This window comes from Battus philenor, unplaced genomic scaffold, assembly GCF_028537555.1.
Source record: "Battus philenor isolate CCGP_79_NKW_IND1 unplaced genomic scaffold, ilBatPhil1.0.hap1 SCAF_9, whole genome shotgun sequence".
NCBI classification, from domain to species: domain Eukaryota; kingdom Metazoa; phylum Arthropoda; class Insecta; order Lepidoptera; family Papilionidae; genus Battus; species Battus philenor.
Genome location: NW_027181759.1, coordinates 14,910,226 through 14,932,756, shown reverse-complemented (window position 1 = coordinate 14,932,756; position 22,531 = coordinate 14,910,226). Strand labels below are relative to the sequence as shown.

Here is a 22,531-nt window from a genome sequence, read left to right as displayed (position 1 = left end):
AAACTTCTGTATCTAAAGGAGATCTATGAAGGATTAATTTTTACGAAAAAGTAATCCTATCCAAGTATCCTACTATACAACAATGAGGATAATAAAATTTTCTGTTTGAAAATGTACAAATATATATAAATTTTCATGGTACATAGCCAAGTCTGCAACGTTGGAAGACAACTTAGTCAAGTTTGTCGAAAGGTGCAAGATGCAGGCAGTTTAAAACCGATCCTATTAAACCCAATGTAAAAATGAATGTAGGCGAGGAAAGTAAGGGTATGTGTGTAAGAAGAAGTGTGTGTGATAAGAATGCAAGATTTGGTGAAGATTGTGAGGGAAAGGGAGAAAGAATTTGTGAGGAAAGAAAGGAGAAAGAGCAATTAAAATAAAAAAAATATTAACGCCTAGGGCTTACAATACCGGAATCCCAGACGATTTTGTCCGTAAATAAAAACCGGTATTTATGTAAAAATACCGATAATTTGGCATAACATTAATTGATTCAAATTTAATTTATGCATAATATAAATGTAATTTAAAGTAAATAATAATTAATTACAATTTTTTTGATAATATATAAACATTTCATTGGGTGGTAAACGTAAAACTTTTACATCTACTGTCCAATGATATAATAATAATAGATCTCGTTTATACAAATACATAAAGTATGTAACACAAAAATTATTAAATTGTTTAGATTAGATTGTTTCATTTGCAAATCAGCTATTATTAAACGGTTTTATTTAGTTCGACCCGTAAGGAATTTGTTTATTTGGGTCAAAATTAGAAATTGAAATTTAAGCACCTTCCCGTTGTCAGATTGATTCGAAATTTGGTACACACATTTAATTTAGATGACAATACAATGTAATAAAATCAATAACATTATAAATCTAAGATGGCCGCCGATACAAAATGGCGGATTACATATTTTTCCTTAACCCCCTCAATATGGGTATCAAATGAAAGGGCTACACTAGTAAAACACAATGATTATGTAAAAATTTAAAATTCAAGATGGACGCCGTTCCAATATGGCGGACTAGGTACATATTTTTCCACAACCACCACAATATGGGTATCAAAAAACCGTTTAACTTAAAAGTTTTTTAAACGTATTTATTTGTTATTTACTTTATTGGAGATAAACAGTAACTAACGGCAGTAAGAAAGTACAAACTTAGAAATATAAAATTAGTTACAATTCTTACCTTATAACTATCTCACTAAGAACATTTAATGATTTATAGTCAAATAATGACAAAACAAATAAAAACATTATTAAACAGCTGTATTGTTTAAGAGTATAACTCATATTTTACATTTTCAATTTTATTTTTCAAGTCAATATAACAACTGAGGTAAGTAAAAATATAACTAGTAATCTATTTATTAAAAATACCGGTTTTAATACCGGTAATTCAAATTTTAAATATTAAATACCGGCATTCAGATTTTAGTTCGGTATTGAAAGCCTTAGTAACGCCCCCAAACAAAGAAGGGAGAACGAGAAGTCCCCAAAAACGGGGGCCACTAAAACCAAAAAGGAACCGGTCCTATTGGTCTTACGTCTGCAATGGTGATGATAAAAATGGATTGATTGTCTGATCAAAATAATTGATATGATAGTGCCACTCACTTGGGGTCTGTGGTGACCTCGTCGTTGTAAAAGATGGAGAGAAGAGAGAGAATGAGCCGCCGGTCCTTGTCGTCGGTGACGCGGCCACCGTAGTTGCATTCGCCCGCGAGGTAGTTCAGCGCGTCGAACGGCGTCTCCACATATTCCGTCAGAAACATCTGCGAATAGGACTCCGTCACCTCTCGATAGACTATCAGATCTTTAAGAGATCCTTACGACCTTCATAACAGGAGACACTCAATTTAACAGTTTCTTCTTTTTAGCCACGATGACCTGGTCTCGCGTTGCCCACATTCAGCGACTTTCCTGTGACGTTAACTGTCTCCGATTCATCTAGTGGGGTTCTACCCAAGCCGCGTCTATAGGCTAGTGGCCGCTTCTAGATAACCTTTTGGCCCCAACAATAAAATTTGACCCTTTGGTTACGGGTGTTATTGAAAATTATTATTACATCGATAATTTTAGCCGTAAGAGCACCAGTTCAGTCGTCAACTAAGGACAAATCCCCCACATTATTAGATTTTCAATCATTCGCGTGTTATTGAAGATATTGTCGATATATTTCTGTTGTAAACTAGATGGATCTTCTTATTCTAGCAAAGGTGTAGCGCACGTTTCTCCGTCTATTTAAGCTATTCAAATTTTCATCACGACATCAGATGGTGCAAAAGTAATGTCATAATGTGAACGTATCTTAATTTTTATAAATGGCGCCCATTGTCACTGTGCTTTTACATTTATGATGTGGATATATATATATATATATATATATATATATATATATATAGATATACTCCATCGCTTATTGACAACTTTCTCTCTATATATTAATGATAAAATTAAGGCACATACAGATGGTGACATTACTATTGCGTCAGCTGTTATAACAATAAACATGTATAATATTAAACATAAGAACCAAGATCACTGACGCAGTTCAAAAAAATAGATGATTTGTGGCAGTAATCGGAACACATTGCTCATATAACCGTCGTTTGTGGCCTGCCTTAAGGTTCGAGGCAACCACCCAATAGATAAACTGATAACATAGTCATAGTCATCGTGGCGACCTTTGGTGGAGTCAGTCAAAAACATGTCAGCCGATAGCCATCCACTATCGGCTGACATGTTTTTTTTTATGGCCCCCGCTATAGGGACCCTTTGTACCCCTATCTATTGTGGGACAGGGAGGTTGTTTTTATTTAACAATTTTATCACGTAATATTTTATTTTCGCGCTCTTCTATCGTTCCTCCTATGATCTATTGTTCCTTTATTTTCTTTTTTTCTGCAATTATTCCTTCTTTCCCTTTCAAATTTATTTGTCCTTTTATTCCATACCATTCTTTTTTCTCCTCATACCTTCACTATTAAAATTTCTTTGTTTTTATTATATATCATCATACTTTTGATCTATTCTAGGTATACATTTTTATTTGTATTATTTTCATTTTTTAATTTTAGCTCAACTCTTGTTTCTTTTTATCACGGCTAACATGTTCAAATAGATCTATACATACATATTACTAGACAGTCGATTGACTAGTTTTAATAATAAGGGGCCGGTTAAGTCAGGGAACAGTATCTGAACTGCACCAAGTAACTCACTTGCAGCTGCATCACGCAAATTCTAAGGTCGCTCTCGTTGAATTCGTAAGGGATGTTCCAGCCTAGCGGACCGAAAGCGCGTCGCTCCTGCACGAGCGCGTGGAAGAAGCAGAGAGCGAAGAGTAGCCGACGCCACTCTTCTGTCCGCGGGCAGGAGATGTAGAACTCGGGGTCGCTGATGGGGTCCGAAGTGTACGAGCGGTACATATTGTTCTTCAGTCCTTTCGGCGCTTCGTTTGTCATTTTTACACCTGAAGATTTTTTCTTACATAAAACAATATCCATTAGATTTCAACAATCGCTATAGGGATGGGTCGCCGATTTCGCAGCCGAAAAAGTCGATATATGGGTCGATTTATCTAAAGCATGGTTGCACAGACATTAAGACTAGGGGCCACTCGGGCAAATCATGAACTGATGGCGGGCCGGCCGCCAGAAGTATAGGTAATTAATTTTTTTTTTGGTTTTATTCTGGAATAGAATTCAATATTTTTCGAATGTACGAGAGTATTATTTTTGCTGTCGGCGGGCCACCAGTATTCGACCGGCGGGCCGCGGTCTGTGCATCCATGATCTAAAGTATACATAAAATATATATCAACTGTTAAACAAAGACTTCTTAGAAAACTAGACATGACGCCATTCTATGAACGGGCAAATGTATTCGTACTTGAGAGTGATATTTAAATTTCGTTACTATATATATTACTGTGAACTTGAAAAATATGCATTATTATTTAAATTATATTTTAAATAACTATGCCGATAGAAAGTTCTTATACGAGACGCCGCTGACATACTCTGTCTTTTCAGTAAAATAGTTCTTTTATCTTTTAGAGTTTCGAGTGCAGATCTCCAATTCATTTGTAACAAATGGAATCTGATGCATAAAATTCCATAAAACATTACTGGACTACCATTTACAAAATTCAATACGCATATTAAAAGTAAATTGACTGAATGGCTCATTATATATGCTCTTATTCTCTTAGTCGCTTTATTATTTTGATTTCATTTAGGTTACATCTGTATATATGTATAAATCTGTGTTATTAAACTATTAAAATATGTGTTGTTGTGGAGTTTCTTTCTGCTTCTTCTCCACAACTATAACACTTTGCAACGCAGAGTAGTCAAAATAAAATAGGTGATAATCAATGAGAATTCTGTTGAAAGTTTCAATGCTGAATAAATGAATTTATCCTTTTATCTTATTATTCCTTTATCAACATCATTTCAGTCGAAGGAATTCCACTGCTGCAAATAAGTTTTTTCCATAGATATCTAAAAGGACGAATTGAAAGCAGCCTTCATCCAGTTTCTGTATGTATTTCTTTATATATACAAAGATATTGATTATTACTCCTTCATTTGAAGTTTGTTAATTTGAACTTGTGGATTATGCATTCCTTTTTAGTTTGACAAAAAAAAATTGACGAATATAAAGGAAATCAGTGAACAATATAGTCAAGAAGTACTTTGCCAACTAACCGTTTTGCAGTACGGTGACAGGGAACGCTCTGCTGGGGTATGAGGTGAGCCAGCACCTGAACTCTGGATGAGTGACCTGCGGCGTGATCACCTCGGCACAGATGCGCTCCAGCTCGCCCATCCAGGATTCCATCACATGACAGTTCTGCAGCACCACCCAACCACCCGACACTATCGCTTGGGCTATCATGTTCGCTGCTATTGGACCCTGACATAATAAAGTAACCTTTTTGTAATATTCGGATGGAAACTTGACTTATAGTTATGGGTGCACATGTTACCTTAAGTGATAGCGTTCTTTTATCGTCTGAATAGGTAGGTGACTGAGTGATATAGATTTTAAAGTGATGATAAAGCAATAGTAGCCGCCCAAACCGCTATAAGGCGATAATATTCTGAATAACAGACACTGAGTTCACTTTTCGACCTCTTCCTAGTCTCTTGACCAACTTCGAGAGTTGTTGACGTTGCCGCTGAGAAAGTCAACGTCAAAACGAATACAGCTAATAAGTGTTACTTGACTAGCTGATGACATAATCGCGATATTTTTTTTACATGTGGTGTAAGTGGTTATCCATTGTTTGAAGCACTCCGCTCTGAATCCGAAGTCGAGATGGGAAGAAAGATAGAGGGCGCAAGTATCGCCTCCCTAATGGGCGACTACAATCTGCGCTCAACATTCTCGAATAAGACTACCATAGATATAAGCCATCGGTGAGACGGAGAATACCGACAAAATAATTAATTAAAGGAATAGTTTTTAGTAAGAAAAGGACCAACATTAGCTACTTCCGCACATGCAGTTGCTTAGTGCCAAACACAGAGTCTTCTAGGCACTAATCGGTGTAACATAACTTCTGAAGATGCCCCGTGGAGGGGTGATACACGTGTTGAGTAATTTGGCGGTGGCGGTTGTGTGATTCGCTTTGTTTGCCGCATACGCATTTATCCGCGGGCTGGCGGGCGGTGCACTTTGTTGCACGACTACCACTACATGTGCGGAAGTGGCTAAATATTGGTCCTTTTCTTACTTAGGATGGACTTCCGCAAGGTAACGCCTGATTCCATTGAATAATTTTTAGCTCTAATGGTAAAACTGGAAATAAAACGTATTATCTAAATTTGTGATATATATCTGTGATATGTCATGTAAAATTGTGATCAAGGAATGTAGATGACAGAACAAAGGTGACGTATGGAAGAAGATTTGTAATCGAGGAAAAATAGAGTAGGTATGTAAAAGACAAGTATAAAAGATGTTATGGTGGAAGGAAGTAGTATGTAAATATAAATTAAATAATTTGCACGAAATGTAACACAAGTGGCAGGGAGAATTTGAGGTCCCATAAAACGGAAGGTATATAAAAAAGTGTATGCTATGGATGTTACCTGGCCCTGTCCAAGCGAGATAGTCTCGAAGCTGATGACCTTCCTCTCCATGGAGAACTTGACGAGACCAGACATGGGATCGGAGCCGGGGGACAGTATAAATATGAGCGGGGAGCAGCAGTTGCTGTCGTCGTATGATCGTTGTAAATCGAAGGGAGGCGGCTCGATATATGTGCGACCCAGGGACTCCGCTACGTACTGCTGCACCAGCGGGATCAGCTTGTCCGGGCGTATACACCTAGGCATCCAAGATATGATATGATGAACCTTTTTCTTACTCACTACACAAACATACATATAAATTTATAAAAAAAGGATTAATCTAAATACAAAAAGCTTTAACTTCCCCCGGAATAAGAGCGATAACAGACTTGCACATATTCAAAAAGAACCTTCGAGACGTATTCGCAGAAGAATCGTTATGGCTCTCTATAATAACAAGTTAGTTAAAAAAAGTTAATAAGTTGGACTCTGTTGTTTCGGCCGGCCTCGACAGATGGCGCTAGTTGTACGTAAACATATAAAAGGGGCATCGCGCAGTAGAATCGACATTACTAAAGAAGACTTCACAACGATACCACATATATACTGCATCCACCTATTTAAGTGTATGTTTAAAAGAAATAACATAATAAGTCAAATATTTACTAGATATATTTAGTATATATTAATAAGGGCTAAACGTAATAAGTCCGCCATTACACAAATTGAAAAAAAAAAATAAAAACAGTATACAATAACAATCAACACTTATTATTAATAAGAATATGTAAGCTGGTACAATTGATGTATTTAAAATTGTTGTCCTAAATACGACAGAGGGAATGAATATAAATAAAAATCTCATACACACCCTGAGCAAAGCAATCTCCATGGCCACTTCAGTGACTGCACTTGACAATGAGGGTCAGAGTGATAAGTCATGTTTGTGTTCCACAAGTCATTAAATAAGTGAAAGTCATATATCTTATATAAAAGGAAACGTACCTGAACATTATCAGTTTAGGGATCCCTTTAATATCCTGATAAGGCTCCGGCAACTCGTGCTCCTGAGGCGCCGAGAGGTCGTAGAAATCCTTCCAGACGCTAACGTCTTTCTCGAAGTTTTCCTTAAATCCCTCCAACCTGAATAACAACTTTCATTTCACTGAATCACCTCTAAATCCATAAATACATTATGCCTTTGTAAGAAAGAAATAGAAGGAGACTATACAAATGATCTAGCAGCGACCCCCATCATTATCATTTCAGCCAGAAGACGTTCACGACTGGATATAGGCCCAGCCCATATTGGGAATAACATGGGGTTACAAGCTGGCTAACACCCAACTTATGGGCGTTTGTCCTACTCGCGCTTTTTGGTCTGCCGTCACCACTTCATTACCTTAAGACCTGGGGTCATGTTCTGCGGCCTATGGAGGCCACCACTTTTCTACCAAGAGTACATGACTGTGATGAACATCTACCTCTTTTCTAATATGTATTTAAATGAATGTAAATTCATCTTAACTGGAAATACCTTTGATCAGAAAGTTAGGTTAGGTTAGGTTAGAAACCTACAAGGATAATGTTTTAAAACTCAAAGTACGACAGTATCGTTCCTCTGTGCTGGCAATATTGGTTATATCAATGAGTTAATTATTTCGATTGTGACGCCATCTGTTGTGCTAGATATAAAACTAGCAATAATATATACCACCTTGAGTTAGTTCCTCTCGCTTGTGCTGGCGCTGTTTTTGCTCGAGTTAGCGAGGTTCCAATTGAAGTATGGAAGATAACCCTCTATTACGCTAGTATAGTTACTCTATGCTCAGAGATTTGGTCATTGAAGATGGTCTATTGACAATTATTGACTTCTCTGATGATGTTGAAATATCATTTGGCTAAGCCCAAACCATTTTGAAGGATGTTTTGTGCGACTTCTGGTTATTCAGCAAACTGAAAAGGCTAATGTGGGGATGCCGTTATGACACGACTGAGGAGATAAACGCAGAATCGAAGGTCTTGAAGGCTTTACCGAAAAAATAACTATTCCGACTGTATTGAGGACTGGAAAAAGCGTTGGCAAAAGTACGTTTTATCGGACGAGGATTACTTTAAAGATGACGAAATTGATTTTGTAGAATAAATAAAGAATATACATTTTATTATCAAATACCTTACTTTTCGATTGCAGTTTTAATTTAATCGACTTTTGTCTTCAAAAAACTTCTTGTTGTCCAAAGCTACGATATCATATTAATTAAATAAATGTTCTGTTCATAGTTCATAGATCCACTACTCTTGGTTTAAAACAACTTACTCACCCATTAAGGTTACTACTCCGCACAATCTCGGACCAAGCTTTTTCCGAAAGCCAGGTCGGCGCCGGGTTTTCGTACGGATTCTCCAGGGCTACACCACCGGTGAGAAGGAACGCCACCAGCTCATCGTCAATTAAACCCTGGTAACAAAGAGGATTAATAAATTAAACAAAACTATTCAGGATATATATAGAGTAGCTCGAATGGGAGAAGAATCCAGTGATGAGATGTCAGATGCACAGCATAGCTCGCGTCAACATCCAACACCGCAAGTGGTGAATCCTTGATAATAGTAACTACACCGTTTGCACATGGTACAGATAATTTACATAGTACACTCGCGTCAATAAATACGAAAGTTAATGTATTTTAGGGTTCATCGGTGAAGAGCCGGAGTTTTTCATTCAACATCAAGCGATTTTCAAGTTGCACTAGCCCGTTGGGGGCGCCATCTTGATTTTGGCGATCCGTGATTGGACGTATGGACGTCAAAAATGACGTTCTGCTATTGGCTAAAATTTCCGCAATTTGAGTGTGAACAATAACGCTGCTTGATTCGTTAAAAGGAAATTGGCGCCAATTACAAGAAAATAATACACATAAGTTACGAAACTATTACTGAAATCATTTTGAGTAGGGGTGACAAACCTATTCAATCAACATGTCCAATTTAAATTTTTTTTTTGTTTAGCCGCACATGATATAACACTTATTTATTATTTTTTATACTCACAAAACAGGGACCGGAAAGTAATGTCGTTTCTGTCGACATATTTTACAGAAATTGATTTCTACTGCTCCGGTATTAAAATTTGTATTTGTATGATGGCAAAAGGTTGTTGATAACGAAGGTGAATATATTGTTAAATAAGAACTTGTTAAAAATGTAGTCCTGTGAATTTAACTATATACAACTATTGTATAAGTACGCAGCTTTCTAATGGTGCATCACCGATCGAACATTCTAGAAATATGGGATGACATTTGTCGTCTACCATGAGGAAGGTGATGATGCCTTCTTCGATCATCTACCTCATCTATATACCTTGGAATCAGAGCGGAAGTTGATTACGTTCATGTATGGATCTTCTTATTCCTGATTCATTCTTGCGGAGGAAACTTTGCCAAAAAAGTCAAACCTTGTAATAGATTTTCCAATTTAAAAATTTTGTTTACCACATGTGAACAGATTATTATAAATGAAACTTAAATTAACGTAAATATTATATAAACACACCTTGGGTCTGAGCAGACCGAGGGTAAGAACGAGAGAGAATATAAGCTTGTCCTTCTCGAACAAACTGCGACATACGTTCTCGTAGATACTGCGCGTGAAGTAATTGTTGAGGCCCTCTATGCGGACGCCGAGATCGTCGCTCTTCGGCGAATTTATGATCGCCTGGTTGTACAGGTTTATGAACCTGGAATTATAAAGAGTGATATACAAGAGATATATATATACGAATTCTATTAACATATATTACATGTGGTAGTAACCTTGTAAAAACACTATCGAACATGAACACGGCATTTTTGGACACTGCGGTGTTGTCACGGTAGCAATAGGGATAACGTAAGTTACTAGTATCACCATCGTCATAATTTCAGCCTATGGCCACTCAGTTCAAGTCTTCACGCAACTTTCACTAAGTCGTCTGTCCATCTAGAACAGAGTTCCCTAAACTTTTTTGTGTCGTAGACCCCTTTCCATGTTTTTCCGTGTTGGGTAGACCCCCTACTTACCTGATATTGATTTCCTGTAAATTTCTAACTGTAGTGAAGTTTAGTGATAAAAACTTCAAGTAAAAACACATGTTAATTTATACATTTATTAATTGAATTTAAATTAAAACTACTCAAAATAACATTTTGTATCTGTTATGTAAAATATACGTAACATTAAATAAACACGAGACTGCAACTCCCAGGTTTTTACAAGTTCAAAATGTATTGCGACCACGAAGCGAATACCAACATCCTACAACTTACACAATTTTATAAACATATATAATACATTTTTTTTCTTCATAGGTACTTTTATAAATAATGCAAATATTTTGATATTATAAGATAGTATGATGTAAGTAAATAGGTACACTATTAGTGTATGTGTTGAGATCCACTATCGTGGACCCCCATTTTCATATCATGGCCCCCTAAATTTTTTTTGCTGACGTATACCTCTTGCAGGTTGTCATAGACCCCTAGGGGTCGATATAGACCACTTTGGGAATCACTGATCTAGAAGATGGCTCAAGCCGCGTCTGCCGTATACATAAATAGAATACAAAAAAAATTGTTTCCGCTGTTAAATTTCCATGGAGAGAACGCATAGGCCATATTCTAAGTGGTTTTAGTTTTTTTACATCTACATACCTCTGCCTTTTTATATGCAAGGTAATAATTTTTTTAGGCTGCCCGTTTTACATTTTTACTTATTCTATTTCTTACTTTCCTAGACTGACCGGCTTTTATGCTCTTGGTCTAATTTTAATGTTTTATTACTAAGTAAGTATTTATGTCAACCTATCTTATACATCTTCTTTTCCTTGTCTGATTTCGACTCTATTGTGGAAAGCCTCACTGTTTTTATATCTACTTTATCTTATATACTATCTTTATGTTTATACAGTACAATTAACTTATTGTACTACTATTTTTATTTCTTCTATGTGTACATGCAATCTATTTCGAAAATAGATGGCATTTGGCACACTATTATATTTATAATCAAAGCAGTATAAACTATCAAATTAGAGGTTCAAACTTTTGACAGCAGATTTAGATTTCACATCTGTATCTATAAAAATGATCAAAAAGATAAGCTAGATAAAGCACTACAAAACTAGGTAAACTTACCAATTAAGAGAGTATTGATACATGGGATCAATGTTGGAGAGGTCAGAGATACAGAAGAAGAGAACAGAGCTGTGCTTAGAGACGGGCACGTACAATTGACGCGCTTCGTCGATTTCCTGCTCCGTGATTGCCGCGGCGGCCTGTTTCGCTTGGATCTCAATCGATAGCACTTTGGACGATGACAGAATCTGATTTGCCGATTCATCTTCCAAGATATTACCAGCTGATGACAGTACCTTCAAGTGTAAACAAAGAAAAGATTTACAAAACCTTTCCAAACCAGGATAAAATTTTTGTCTCTTCCTTAATTGCAACATAAAGCAGTCTGTTTATACCAACGTGAAGATGCGTTTGAAGTTTGAATAAAGATGCTTGTTGGGTATATCCTGAATATAACTAATAAAGAAGTCCTGAGCAGGGCATTCAGGAGAACAAGCTTTTGAAAACTATTAAACAATGCGTCGTTGTATATCTGGATCATTTATACATTTGTTTAAGAGAAATGCATAGATTGTTAATAACCTAAAAGAAGTAAAATGGGTTGGATGGTTGGTTTTGTCACTTAAAGCAAATATAAATTTCGGTGCTTTGAGAATTTACTAAATATATAAATCAAGAGTGCATAAAACAAAGATAAAAAGAAAAGCAGAATATTTTGAAAATTCTATTTGACACCATACTTGCTTTACATAATCTAATCACAGCGGTTCAGTTTTTTTTATCACCCCGCTCCATTTTAACATCACAAAATATTTTTCAATATTTTGGCGCGAAAATAATAAAACATTATGAACAAACATATATTGACAGATTCCAAATTCAAAAGTCATATTCTCTTTATTTTTAATTAACACCGTATTTATGGCCAGATACTTAATCTGATAATAAGTGAAAATAAAACAGCTAACCATTAACAATTAAAAAAAATGATGGATTAATAATATTTGCATGTCGGCGGTTGGAATCCGTCCCGGATCTACCTTCAGATTCGTCCATCTTGTACGAATAATCTGGGCGTAGTTAAGCGTTAACTTGAAATAGAACTTTAGATTTCACACTAACAATGCGAATTAACGCGGATTAAATTTTGGTAGGACGTAAGCGATCCGTCATCACCGACCGTTCCACGCCACGTTCAAACTTGAACTGAAGAATTAACGTCGCTGCACGGTGATTTTAACGTTTCACTAGAGTAGGAACTTCTGGTCAATTTCACTCTCGTCCACTTCCAGAAGGAACGTTCCATCCTCTTGCACTAAATGGCGCCACCGACCCGCCGTCAAGTACATAAACAATTTTTTTTTACGTACCTCAAGGATTTTGTCTTCAATTTCCTTCAGAGTTCGTTTATTGTTTGCCCCTTCGACGATTAACTGATTCTTCTTCAGTTCCAGCTCCGGTCGATCTTGCGCCACCACGATGCCTAACAGCTGGTCTTCAAGACCTTGAGGTGTTATCATGAAGTTTAACACTGTTACCTGGGAAATTTGTAATTAAATGTTCATAAGTAGTTCCCAATTTAACTAGCGCTAGCACTGATGAGGATAGTATTATCATATTTTAATCCACGATGCAGAATTGTTACGGGTCGATATACACAACCTTTGTGAGCAGCGGTGACGTAATATTTCGCCCAAAAGTAATCTCATCTCCCGAGAACTCAATCCGCGATCTACTATCACAAATCTAGGTCAACAACTATTGAGCTAGCCGTGTTAATGTCTGTCTATATTTTTTTATTTATTGTAATTTGTATCGATAGTGTTTTTTACATTTTTTTTTACGCTTTTACTAAACGCAGACAGTTGGGAAAGGGTTGCCGCTATTTGTTACGGATCTTTCTTCTCCCAGCTGCGAGGCACGACAGCGTTTTATAATTTTTACAATTTTACTTACACAATTTTCTCTTATGGTTTCTCTTACAAGTTAGATATTTAATAGTTCAAGTTACCTTGACTGCGATCTCGGGGAGATAGTGCGGGTTGCTGAGACGGGTGGTGATGTAGAAACGGAAGCTGTGGTTGTACTCCAGGATGTTGTCGCCGAATTTCAAACAGTCCATGCCGCCTGACCTGTTTTTGTTTTGATAATGTAAAATTTCTCTTTTATAAACTGGCAATATCTTTCAAAGATCATCAGGAACTCAACCAGAGTTTGCATAAATTAAATATGAAAATTTTTAGTCCGGAAACCTATGGGTTTAAAATCACAATTATATTTTAGTTTCTTCATCACCGGTCTTCTTCAATTGATTGTTTGATACAATAATTACCTAAAATATTCCACTACATGTTCTATATATATAAAGGATGATTGATATTTAAATTTGTATATGTATCAAAACCACTGTATACAGAATGATTGTTAATAGGTATAGAACATTTAAAAGAGTTAATTCATTACTCATTTGCGATCAATGATAGAACAAATCCAAAAGTAAATGTTTGAAATGAAAAAGCGTTTTCAAAATACGGCTTACAATGTTTTTTTTGCAATTAAACATTGTTTGCTATCTCTTACTTTACACTTCTGTACTAGTTATTGGCATATCGTATTGCAATAGAAAAAAAAATGTAACATATTTTAGAGCGATGAAATGATGACAGAAATGTTTTTTTTTTTTGGCCTCCGCTATTGGGGGCATTTCGTATCCCTATGTTATTTTTGGGACATTTTTTTCACATAATAATTTTATTTCCGCGCTCTTCTTTCATTAATCTTATGTTCTTTTGTACTTTTTCTTTCTTTCTACATTTCTTCTACCTTTCCTTTTAATCGTTTCTTTTATACCTCACCTCGTTCCTCAATTTTACATTTCTTTGTCTATTTATTGGAATCAGGCATTATTTTGCAGAAGTCCACCCTAAGTAAGAAAAGGACCAATATATAGCCACTTCCGCACATGCAGTCGTAGTCGTGCAATATTGTGCACCGCCCTCCAGCCCGCTGATAATGCGCATGCGGCAAACAATGCGAATTACACAACTACCACCGCTAAATCACTCATATCTCATACATCCCATATCAAATGATCACCGCTAACCAACCAAGAGTATAGAAGTGGCTATATATTGGTACTTTTCTTACTTATTTCCTTATCTTTTATTACTTTTTACACATTTTGTTCTATTTACATTTCTTTTTATTTTACCTCATTTGAAATTTTACTATGTACATTTATTTTTACATTTGAGCTATTGTTTCTATGACAGATATGTTATACAGAATGATTCGACATTACGAGATTTGACACCAATAAACGATTATAATGTACTTTTGTCGTAAATTAAAGAGTTACGCAGTTACCTGAAGACATTCCTCAGCAGCACAGGCTCCAGTACAGCGTCGAGCGACTCACGTATGTTCTCCAGCAGCACCGGCATGCCGAGCTGGATCGCGTTCTCGAGGACACGCGTGTAATTGGAGTCTGTCAACTTTATCACCTTCAGATGATTTTCTCTTTCCATGTTCTTCACCCATTTGTTTGCTTGTTCTGAAACGTGCAGTTTAGAACATATTATTATTTTAGTAGTGTAGTTGTGTTTACTCATATAAAACAATTGAGACAAATGAACCGAAACACTGTTCCATTATTTACAATTTTAGATTATGTTTCTGCTGATAGTCCTATGGGGCTCTGTTTGATCATTGACACTGAGTTCGCGGAGCACGGTTGGTCTGCAAACTGATTAAAAATCTCTCTCCACATTGTGTTACTGCATTTGCATTTGATATATTTGAAGTTGTGCTGCTAGCTGATTTAGGCTTTATGCAGCTTCATCGAAAATTTAGTCCGCGGACCTCCTGTTTCAGAGGACTTTTTGTTAAAAGTTACGCTGGGTGATCGTACCTCTGGTACAACGAAGACGTACACACGTAGAGGAACTATACCCGTGTAGGTGTATAGTGTAGTGAATGAGGTGTAGTGTAAGTTGTGCGAAGCGAGGACTACTCAGCGGTCAGGAGTGACTGCCTCTTCAAACCGCCCTCGCTTGGACGCGGGTTAGGCGGACGCGGCCGCCGAGTCATGTGTATAAGAGTGATCACTGTTCTGTGCACCAAGCTCGACGGAGCTCGATGTGAGGCGCATGTCCTGACGTCGAAACGGGGAGCGGAATTTATTTAAATTCCGCTTTAAGAGCATCGAAAATTTCCGAATGCTCCGCGATTTGTATCGCATTCCGAAGGATCGAAGGCTTTGCGAAGTTTCGCGGCAAGTATGCAGACCTCGTCGAGGTCTACATTGGGGTGTTACTGGTGAATGCGTTCGCTGTATGGAGAACTAAACATAAGTGGTGTGTTTATGTTTAGTTCAGTGAGACGAGATTTATGAGTGTGTGTGCAATGCAATGGGGAGGGGAGGGGGGGAAAGGGTAATTTTTATAAATCGTTTATAGGCAAAGCATTTGACCTTTTTCTCGCCTGGTGTGAAGCTACGACGAGGTCTGTAACTGTGACATGTAGTCACAAGTTCTAGAAGATACCTATTCATACTTGTCCTGAACACTAAGTTATAGATAAGTTCTTTTCGGCTATGGCTAGTAAAACGATGGTACATTTTACTAGGCTACACCGGCAAAGTTTTTCAGCGATGATTAAGACAAGGTCTTGTCAAGTTGATATGCTGGATAGGTAATTCTTAAGGCTTTTCAATTCCTTGGCAAAAGCCATGGATTGCTCGAAATGTTTAGTCGAAAGAAAAGGGGATTACTTCTTAGGTAGACGGGAATAAACCAGGCCGATGTAACCCGAGGTAGACAGTGGCTAGTTCAGTATATTCATACGAAGGATTTTGACAACTTCGCCGCTGTATCAAAAATGACCTGTCCGCGGGGCTTAACAGTGTAAACATACCCTAAAGCGCGCTTTTGATTAGTACCCATATTTTAACAGGTATGTGATAGCTTCTACTGTGGTAAGTAAAATATATTAGTCTTCCTCTTCGATCTACAACTTCTCTGCGCTCTTAGAGAGTCGAAACATTGATATATCAAAAAAAAATCTATTATTCAATAATCAGGCAGCCAATTGTTAGTCGTTAGTTTTATTAATATCATCAGAAACTTACCCTGAGGGTCGATCATGAGAGCCCAGCGCCGCGACTTCTCAACGATGATGCCGTTCTCGATGGAGAATGCGTCCACGGGTAGACCCGCGATGTTCCAAGCTCTTATCACCACCGGTTCACCCAGGGTTGTGATTAGAGAGTATATATCCGAACACGGGATTTCTATAATATGTAAAACAGGGATTTTTGTCTTGATTTAAACTTGTTGCAATTCAGCATTCCACATGAGAAAATGTAAGAAAAGGACCATTATTTAGCCACTTTCGCACATGCAGTAGTAGTCAGAGAGTAGACTCTGTACTTGGCACTAATCGGTATAACATAACTTCTGAAGATGCACCGTGGAGGGGTGAAACACGTGTTGAGTGATTTGGCGGTGGCAGTTGTGCGATTCGCATTGTTTGCCGCTAACGCATTTATCAGCGGGCTGGCGGACGGTGCACTTTATTGCACGACTACTGCTGCATGACGGAAGTATTTATATATTAGTCCTTGTCTTACTTAGTATGAATTTCCGCAAAATAACGCCTGAATGCATTAGATAAATAGACATGGTTATTTTTTAATCATCGTCATCTTCATCATATCAACCTATAGGCTTCCCCAAATTGCTGATGGCCAGTCTTGTGCTGCTAGATATCTCGTGACCTTAGCTAAGTTACTTAATGTGAGCCTATTCATGCTGCGTGGTCACCATCGCTTGCACGTGTAATGTGTCCCGACCTCTTCAGAAAAGCAATTCCGAAGACCGAAGTTCTTCGACGGATCACCTCATTTACGATTTAATTTACGAATGTAATATCAAAGGCTTTTAAATAAATGATTCTTTATTTTAATTAAATCAAAATGTTAAAGAACATATTGATATCTATATTTAATACACAATAATAATTACCTAGCATCTTTTTAAATAGATTTAGGTAATCAAGGAGATAGATATATTGTTGAACTGATTTTTTTTTGTTATAATCTAGCACACGTTGGGGTTGCCTGTCATATAAATTTTAATTAGTTCTGTATTTTTTAACTACTTCGTATGTAATATTGTCATATGGCTACTATTCTGCAGATGATATTAATGAAAAGAGACTATATCTGCTTGGTTCTGTTGAAAGAAGTTGATAAATTTCTTGACAAGTTTCTTAATTAATCTATATAACAAATGGACAATAATCTAAAATATTATTGATGGTAATTTAAATATACAAACTCTTTCGTAAATTTTACTAAATAAGGAAGTAACGATTTTTGTTTTCAAAAACACATACCAAGTTCCTTCGCTCTCTTATTCCAGACTTGAATGACCTCGCGTCTATAGCTGACCGTATAGGGTCCCAAGTACGCGATGAAACCCGCAGATAGAAGTACGTCGCCTGGAATTAAAAATATAAATCTATATATGTACCTTTATTTTTTTAAATCTTACTACAAACTCAGGATTGAGGAGATCCGTAGACGAATATAAGTAGCCGTCATAGACCAGCGGATTGGCAAGAAATGACTTTGACCTGGCCACATAGCGCGCAGAACATATAGCCGCTAAGGACTCATGTTTCTCCAATGGATGTCACGGATCAGCAAGTGTTACCAATAGTCTGGAAACAGCGCCATCTATCGGTTTCGTTCGAAAACGACAAGCAAAAGCTAACCATTCCAATTGCCAAGTTATTCCAATAGAAAAAAAAATAATGTAACATATTACAGAGCTATCACATTATACAGATGATTATAAATAGGGTTAATTAAAGATACCTTTTCTTTTACTGAAAAATGATCTGTACATTCACCTCTTAAAGGTTTTACACCTACCTTTCTTAGTAATGAATTTATTTTTACGCATATATACGTTTTTAAACTTATATATACATATATATATGTTATATGTTATATGGACCCCACTATTAGGGGCCTCACGTACTTGCCCTGTCCTGGGTACACGCGGATAACAATTACGATAATAATTTATTCAATAAATTTTTTTATTCCCACACTCTTCTTTCTTCTTCTCTTCCTCCCATCTTAATGTCATCCATTCATCCTTTCTTGTTCGTCACAATTTCTTGTATTCCAATTCAAGCTTGTATATTACAGTTCTTTACTTTAATACTTAAAGCTCCGTTTTGGAACGCTTTGGCGGAATCGACGACGAGTTCTTTCCATGCTATTCTATCAACTGTTTTTCTCATCCTCATATTATTTAATATTTATTAAAATGACCACACCGATAGTCAAACCTGTATAATTGAGTCTATTACAGCTTTTTCATTGACTAAATAAACTTTCATATTCCATAAAATTATCTACGTTATCGTATATACTTTAATAATCCTCCAGTATATTTAATGTTACTGAGACATCCCAGAAGACTTATAAGTCCTGTAAAATAGATTTACCGATAATATTTCCGAGGAGCTCTTGCAGGTCCTTCGCCAGCTGCGTCCATCGTGCCTTCTCGCCTCCCAGCCCGCCGATCAGCTGTTCAGCGCGGGACAGCTTGGTGGAGCACAGATCGATCTCATCCTCTAGTCCTTTCTTTTTGCGCGTCATTTCAGCAAACTCGTCGTTCAAGGCCTTAAGAGAATTGACAATAAAAATGACAAATCAATTCTATATATATTTATTTATATTATTATCAATATTAAATCATTTAGTGACCGCTTGTATACGCTATAAGAAAAGCCCTACTTGATAGAAACTCATCAAAATGAACTCCTCTGTGGCCTTTTTTTACTCGTTGGGAAATCCTGCATGGGATACCCCACCGCTGCAAAGGCAACGAAAGAGTTATGCCGGACTCCTACCGGCTAAAACCTTACGGTCTTATTCAAAACCTTTTGTTGAAACTACAGGAACACTTTCGCATACTACCTTAGTTTTATTCCCCTATGGTCTTTAAGTTACGAAGAAGCAGAAAGAAAAGAAACAGTAGTTAGAGCAATTCATTAACATAATATTTTCTGTCGTTTCAGACCATACACGCCCACAGCTGGCATAGGCCTGTCAAAGATATCTATGGAGAGAACGGCACGCTTAGCAGGCGGGCTGGTGATAACATTGTGGTATTATAGTAAGTAGAAGGCGCTACTGTTGATCCTCTTAACTTGTTTGTGAGCAGAGACAATCCTATATAATTAATGCACAAAGTGTGAATTATATATCTCTGAGATTGAAACCGTGACCTACGATTCTCAAGTGTATTCTGTACTGTACTTTATTAAATTATAAACAAAATATATAAATAGATCATCTTGTTCGGTTTGAAAAATTCATATACTAAATACTTCTAGGTATAGTTTTAAGCAAAAAACTAATAAGCGGTAATATAACAAAATACATAAAGAAACCTGGAAAGATTTTTTTAAATTATTTACATTTAAAAATGTATGTTTTAAAAAATAAATTTATCCACAGATAATAAAAGTATTAAAATTCAAGTATTGATAAAAATATTACTTATTTAGTTTTTACAAATAATATATCACGTAGTAAACAAAACGACATGAAAAAAATTTGGCCATTGAATGAATTTTAAACTTTTTACATCAACTGAATTTTATGTTGCAATTTATTGTTCATATATTATGTATATTTTATTACTTTCACACACACACACACACATATATATATATGTAAATGGATAAATAATGTATGATGGTAATTTAATTTAAAATACTAATATATTATATATTCTTTATATACAAGTATGACGGTTGAATAAATTTAATATCTTTTTGCGTCAAAGGCCGCCATTTTGAATACTTCTGTATACATATTTCCATTTCTGATGATCCGATTACCTCAGTTAATGCGTGAAATAAAATTGTGTATGAAAGAAAGAATGTGATACCTGCAGCTTGTCCAGCACAGCTTGCAGCTGAGCTCGCTTCATGTTGAGAGTGTTCATCTGCACCTGGAGCTCCGCTTCCGCTTCTGCTAATGCAGCCTTTTTCGGCGCTACCACCTGTACACGAGATATATGATGTACACGAGATATATGATGTACATGAGATAGATAATGTACACGTACGCTTGTTCACAAATGAATTGCCCTCATTCAGCCATTTCTAGTGACCTCACTATGTCCCAAACGCGTCAAGTCTTAATTGTCCAAAAAATTTAAGTAATTCAGACATTACTTAAATTTTTTGGAAAAAAGCGTGGACTGATATTGTTCCACAATCACAGCATTCGCCTGATTTTGATCCGTGCGACTTTTGGCTATTCAGCAAACTCAAAAGGACAACGCGAGGACGACGTTTTGACACGATTAAGGAGATAAAAACCTAATCAAAGAAGTTCTTGAAGATTATGCCAGAAAAAAAGACTCTTCCCGACTGTTTCAGGGATTAGAAAAAGCGTTAGGAAAAGTGCGTTTTACCAGACGGAGATTACTTTGAAGGGGATCAAATTGTTTTGGAAGAAAAAATAAAGAATTTAAAATTAACTTTACTTTTTGATTATGGTAAATGCATATATGAATGTATATACACATAAATATATCCCGTATACATAAACAAACCTTTTATATATACTTCGCAGAAGTTCACTTGTTATTGTTATTGTTGTAACTCACCACAAGATGGCGCTGTAATCAATTTACTTGTGCCTTTTACCGATTACCACGGTTATTCGTAGCTACATTGATATATAGTCTGTTAGTAATAATTTTTATTTTTGACAGCCATATATGCGTCGATTACATAAACACAGTTACAACTGTGGTAATTGAAGTAAGTAAGGAAATATAAGCATTTCATTCTTCAGCTAATAAACTTAAGCTATAGTATAAACTAGCGAGGTAACCTCTGATGTGTTCAGGTGATTTATAAAGAAATAGGTTACCTTAATGACTCTATCGTAGACATCCATAGCACGCACCCAGCGGCACAAGCCTTCGCACGCCGAGGATACTTTCGATATGACTACGGGGTCGAATTCTCTGTCAGGAATGTACCTGAAATACAGATTCTTCTTACTCAATTGTCTTTTATTGTATAAAACAGGGGTGAACAACACGCGCCCCGTGGCCTGCTTACCATTTTGGGAAGGTCTATATCTTACAGTGGTTTTCTATGAGCTGAAACGATAAGACTTTTTAGGTGTTTAAAGAATGCGCTAGAATTCAACTATGCGACATAGTTTTGAACAAAAAGGTAACAAACAGTAAATAAAATCCTTGATTCAAAGCTGGAAAGATAATTATTAACATTTAATAATGGATTCTTTGATATATAAAAAGAGATGCATTTCGAAATTTAATGTTCAATTTACTTCTAATATCTGGGTTATTAAAATCAATAAATATTTAATATTCATCCATTTTAGAGTGGTTTCAATTTGAAGTTCAATCCTTAGAGGATGTTACAATGAACAGTGACTAAGAACAATTAAGAACAATAAGCATAATAAGCTAAGAACAATAAACACAATAAGCTAAGAACAATAGGCACAATAAACTAAGAACAATAAGCACAATAAGCTAAGAACAGTAAGTACTAAGTTAAAAACAATAAGCACAATAAGCTAAGAACAATAAGCACAATAAGCTAAGAACAATAAACACAATAAGCTAAGAACAAAAAGCACGATAACCTAAGAACAATAAGCAGTAACATATGGTACCAACTTGTCACGTATTTTCTTCATTATAGCCGGCGGTATGTTGTCCTTGTCGTAGTTCTTCAGACTTTCTAGAAACTTCATATCGCCGAGCATCTTCTGGGAGGGGCCCCAGAAATCTTCATATGCTTTACCTGCAATATTTTGTGTACGTTTCTATCTCTCTCTATATTGTTTTACTTATTAGTTTTTAGACCTCTGGTTAATCTAATCATGCGGGATAAATTGTTTACAAAGGTTAATTATTTTTTCAGTTTTGATTATTATTTTATTTTATTATTTAGTGCTTCATATTTTCTTAAGTTTATGATTTCATTCTTTTCATTCCTCTTCATTTCGAAGCTGTCCCAGATTTGTTTTTACTATCAATTTGGTTTACGACTTGCGTCTTTATCTCGTTTTTATTTTATTCTTTTTAATAAACACTCATATTACTAATTACATTTCAGTTTATATTTATGAATCACTGTATTAGTTTTACATGACCCTGTCTGACCTTGTCTACGTCTTATTACTGCGTATTGCACTTTGTCCTATTGTTCAACACCTTAGGAATATATTG

At 36.2% G+C, this 22,531-nt stretch overlaps 1 protein-coding gene across 1 annotated transcript in view; it reads right to left on the bottom strand.

The window, feature by feature from the left end:
* Positions 1 to 22,531, bottom strand: part of Dnah3 (dynein heavy chain 3, axonemal) — a 95,494-nt gene that overhangs the window by 10,714 nt on the left and 62,249 nt on the right. Inside the window, exons 51-67 of the mRNA XM_068775954.1 lie at positions 21,977 to 22,103; positions 21,193 to 21,304; positions 20,198 to 20,311; positions 18,744 to 18,921; positions 17,619 to 17,723; positions 16,351 to 16,512; positions 14,589 to 14,775; positions 13,234 to 13,354; positions 12,593 to 12,760; positions 11,283 to 11,518; positions 9,661 to 9,844; positions 8,427 to 8,563; positions 7,108 to 7,245; positions 6,121 to 6,358; positions 4,732 to 4,939; positions 3,241 to 3,491; positions 1,634 to 1,791 (exon numbers count right to left, since the gene is read on the bottom strand). Coding sequence (XP_068632055.1) covers positions 1,634 to 1,791; positions 3,241 to 3,491; positions 4,732 to 4,939; positions 6,121 to 6,358; positions 7,108 to 7,245; positions 8,427 to 8,563; positions 9,661 to 9,844; positions 11,283 to 11,518; positions 12,593 to 12,760; positions 13,234 to 13,354; positions 14,589 to 14,775; positions 16,351 to 16,512; positions 17,619 to 17,723; positions 18,744 to 18,921; positions 20,198 to 20,311; positions 21,193 to 21,304; positions 21,977 to 22,103 — 2,824 coding nt within the window. The remainder of the gene's footprint in view (positions 1 to 1,633; positions 1,792 to 3,240; positions 3,492 to 4,731; positions 4,940 to 6,120; positions 6,359 to 7,107; positions 7,246 to 8,426; positions 8,564 to 9,660; positions 9,845 to 11,282; positions 11,519 to 12,592; positions 12,761 to 13,233; positions 13,355 to 14,588; positions 14,776 to 16,350; positions 16,513 to 17,618; positions 17,724 to 18,743; positions 18,922 to 20,197; positions 20,312 to 21,192; positions 21,305 to 21,976; positions 22,104 to 22,531) is intronic.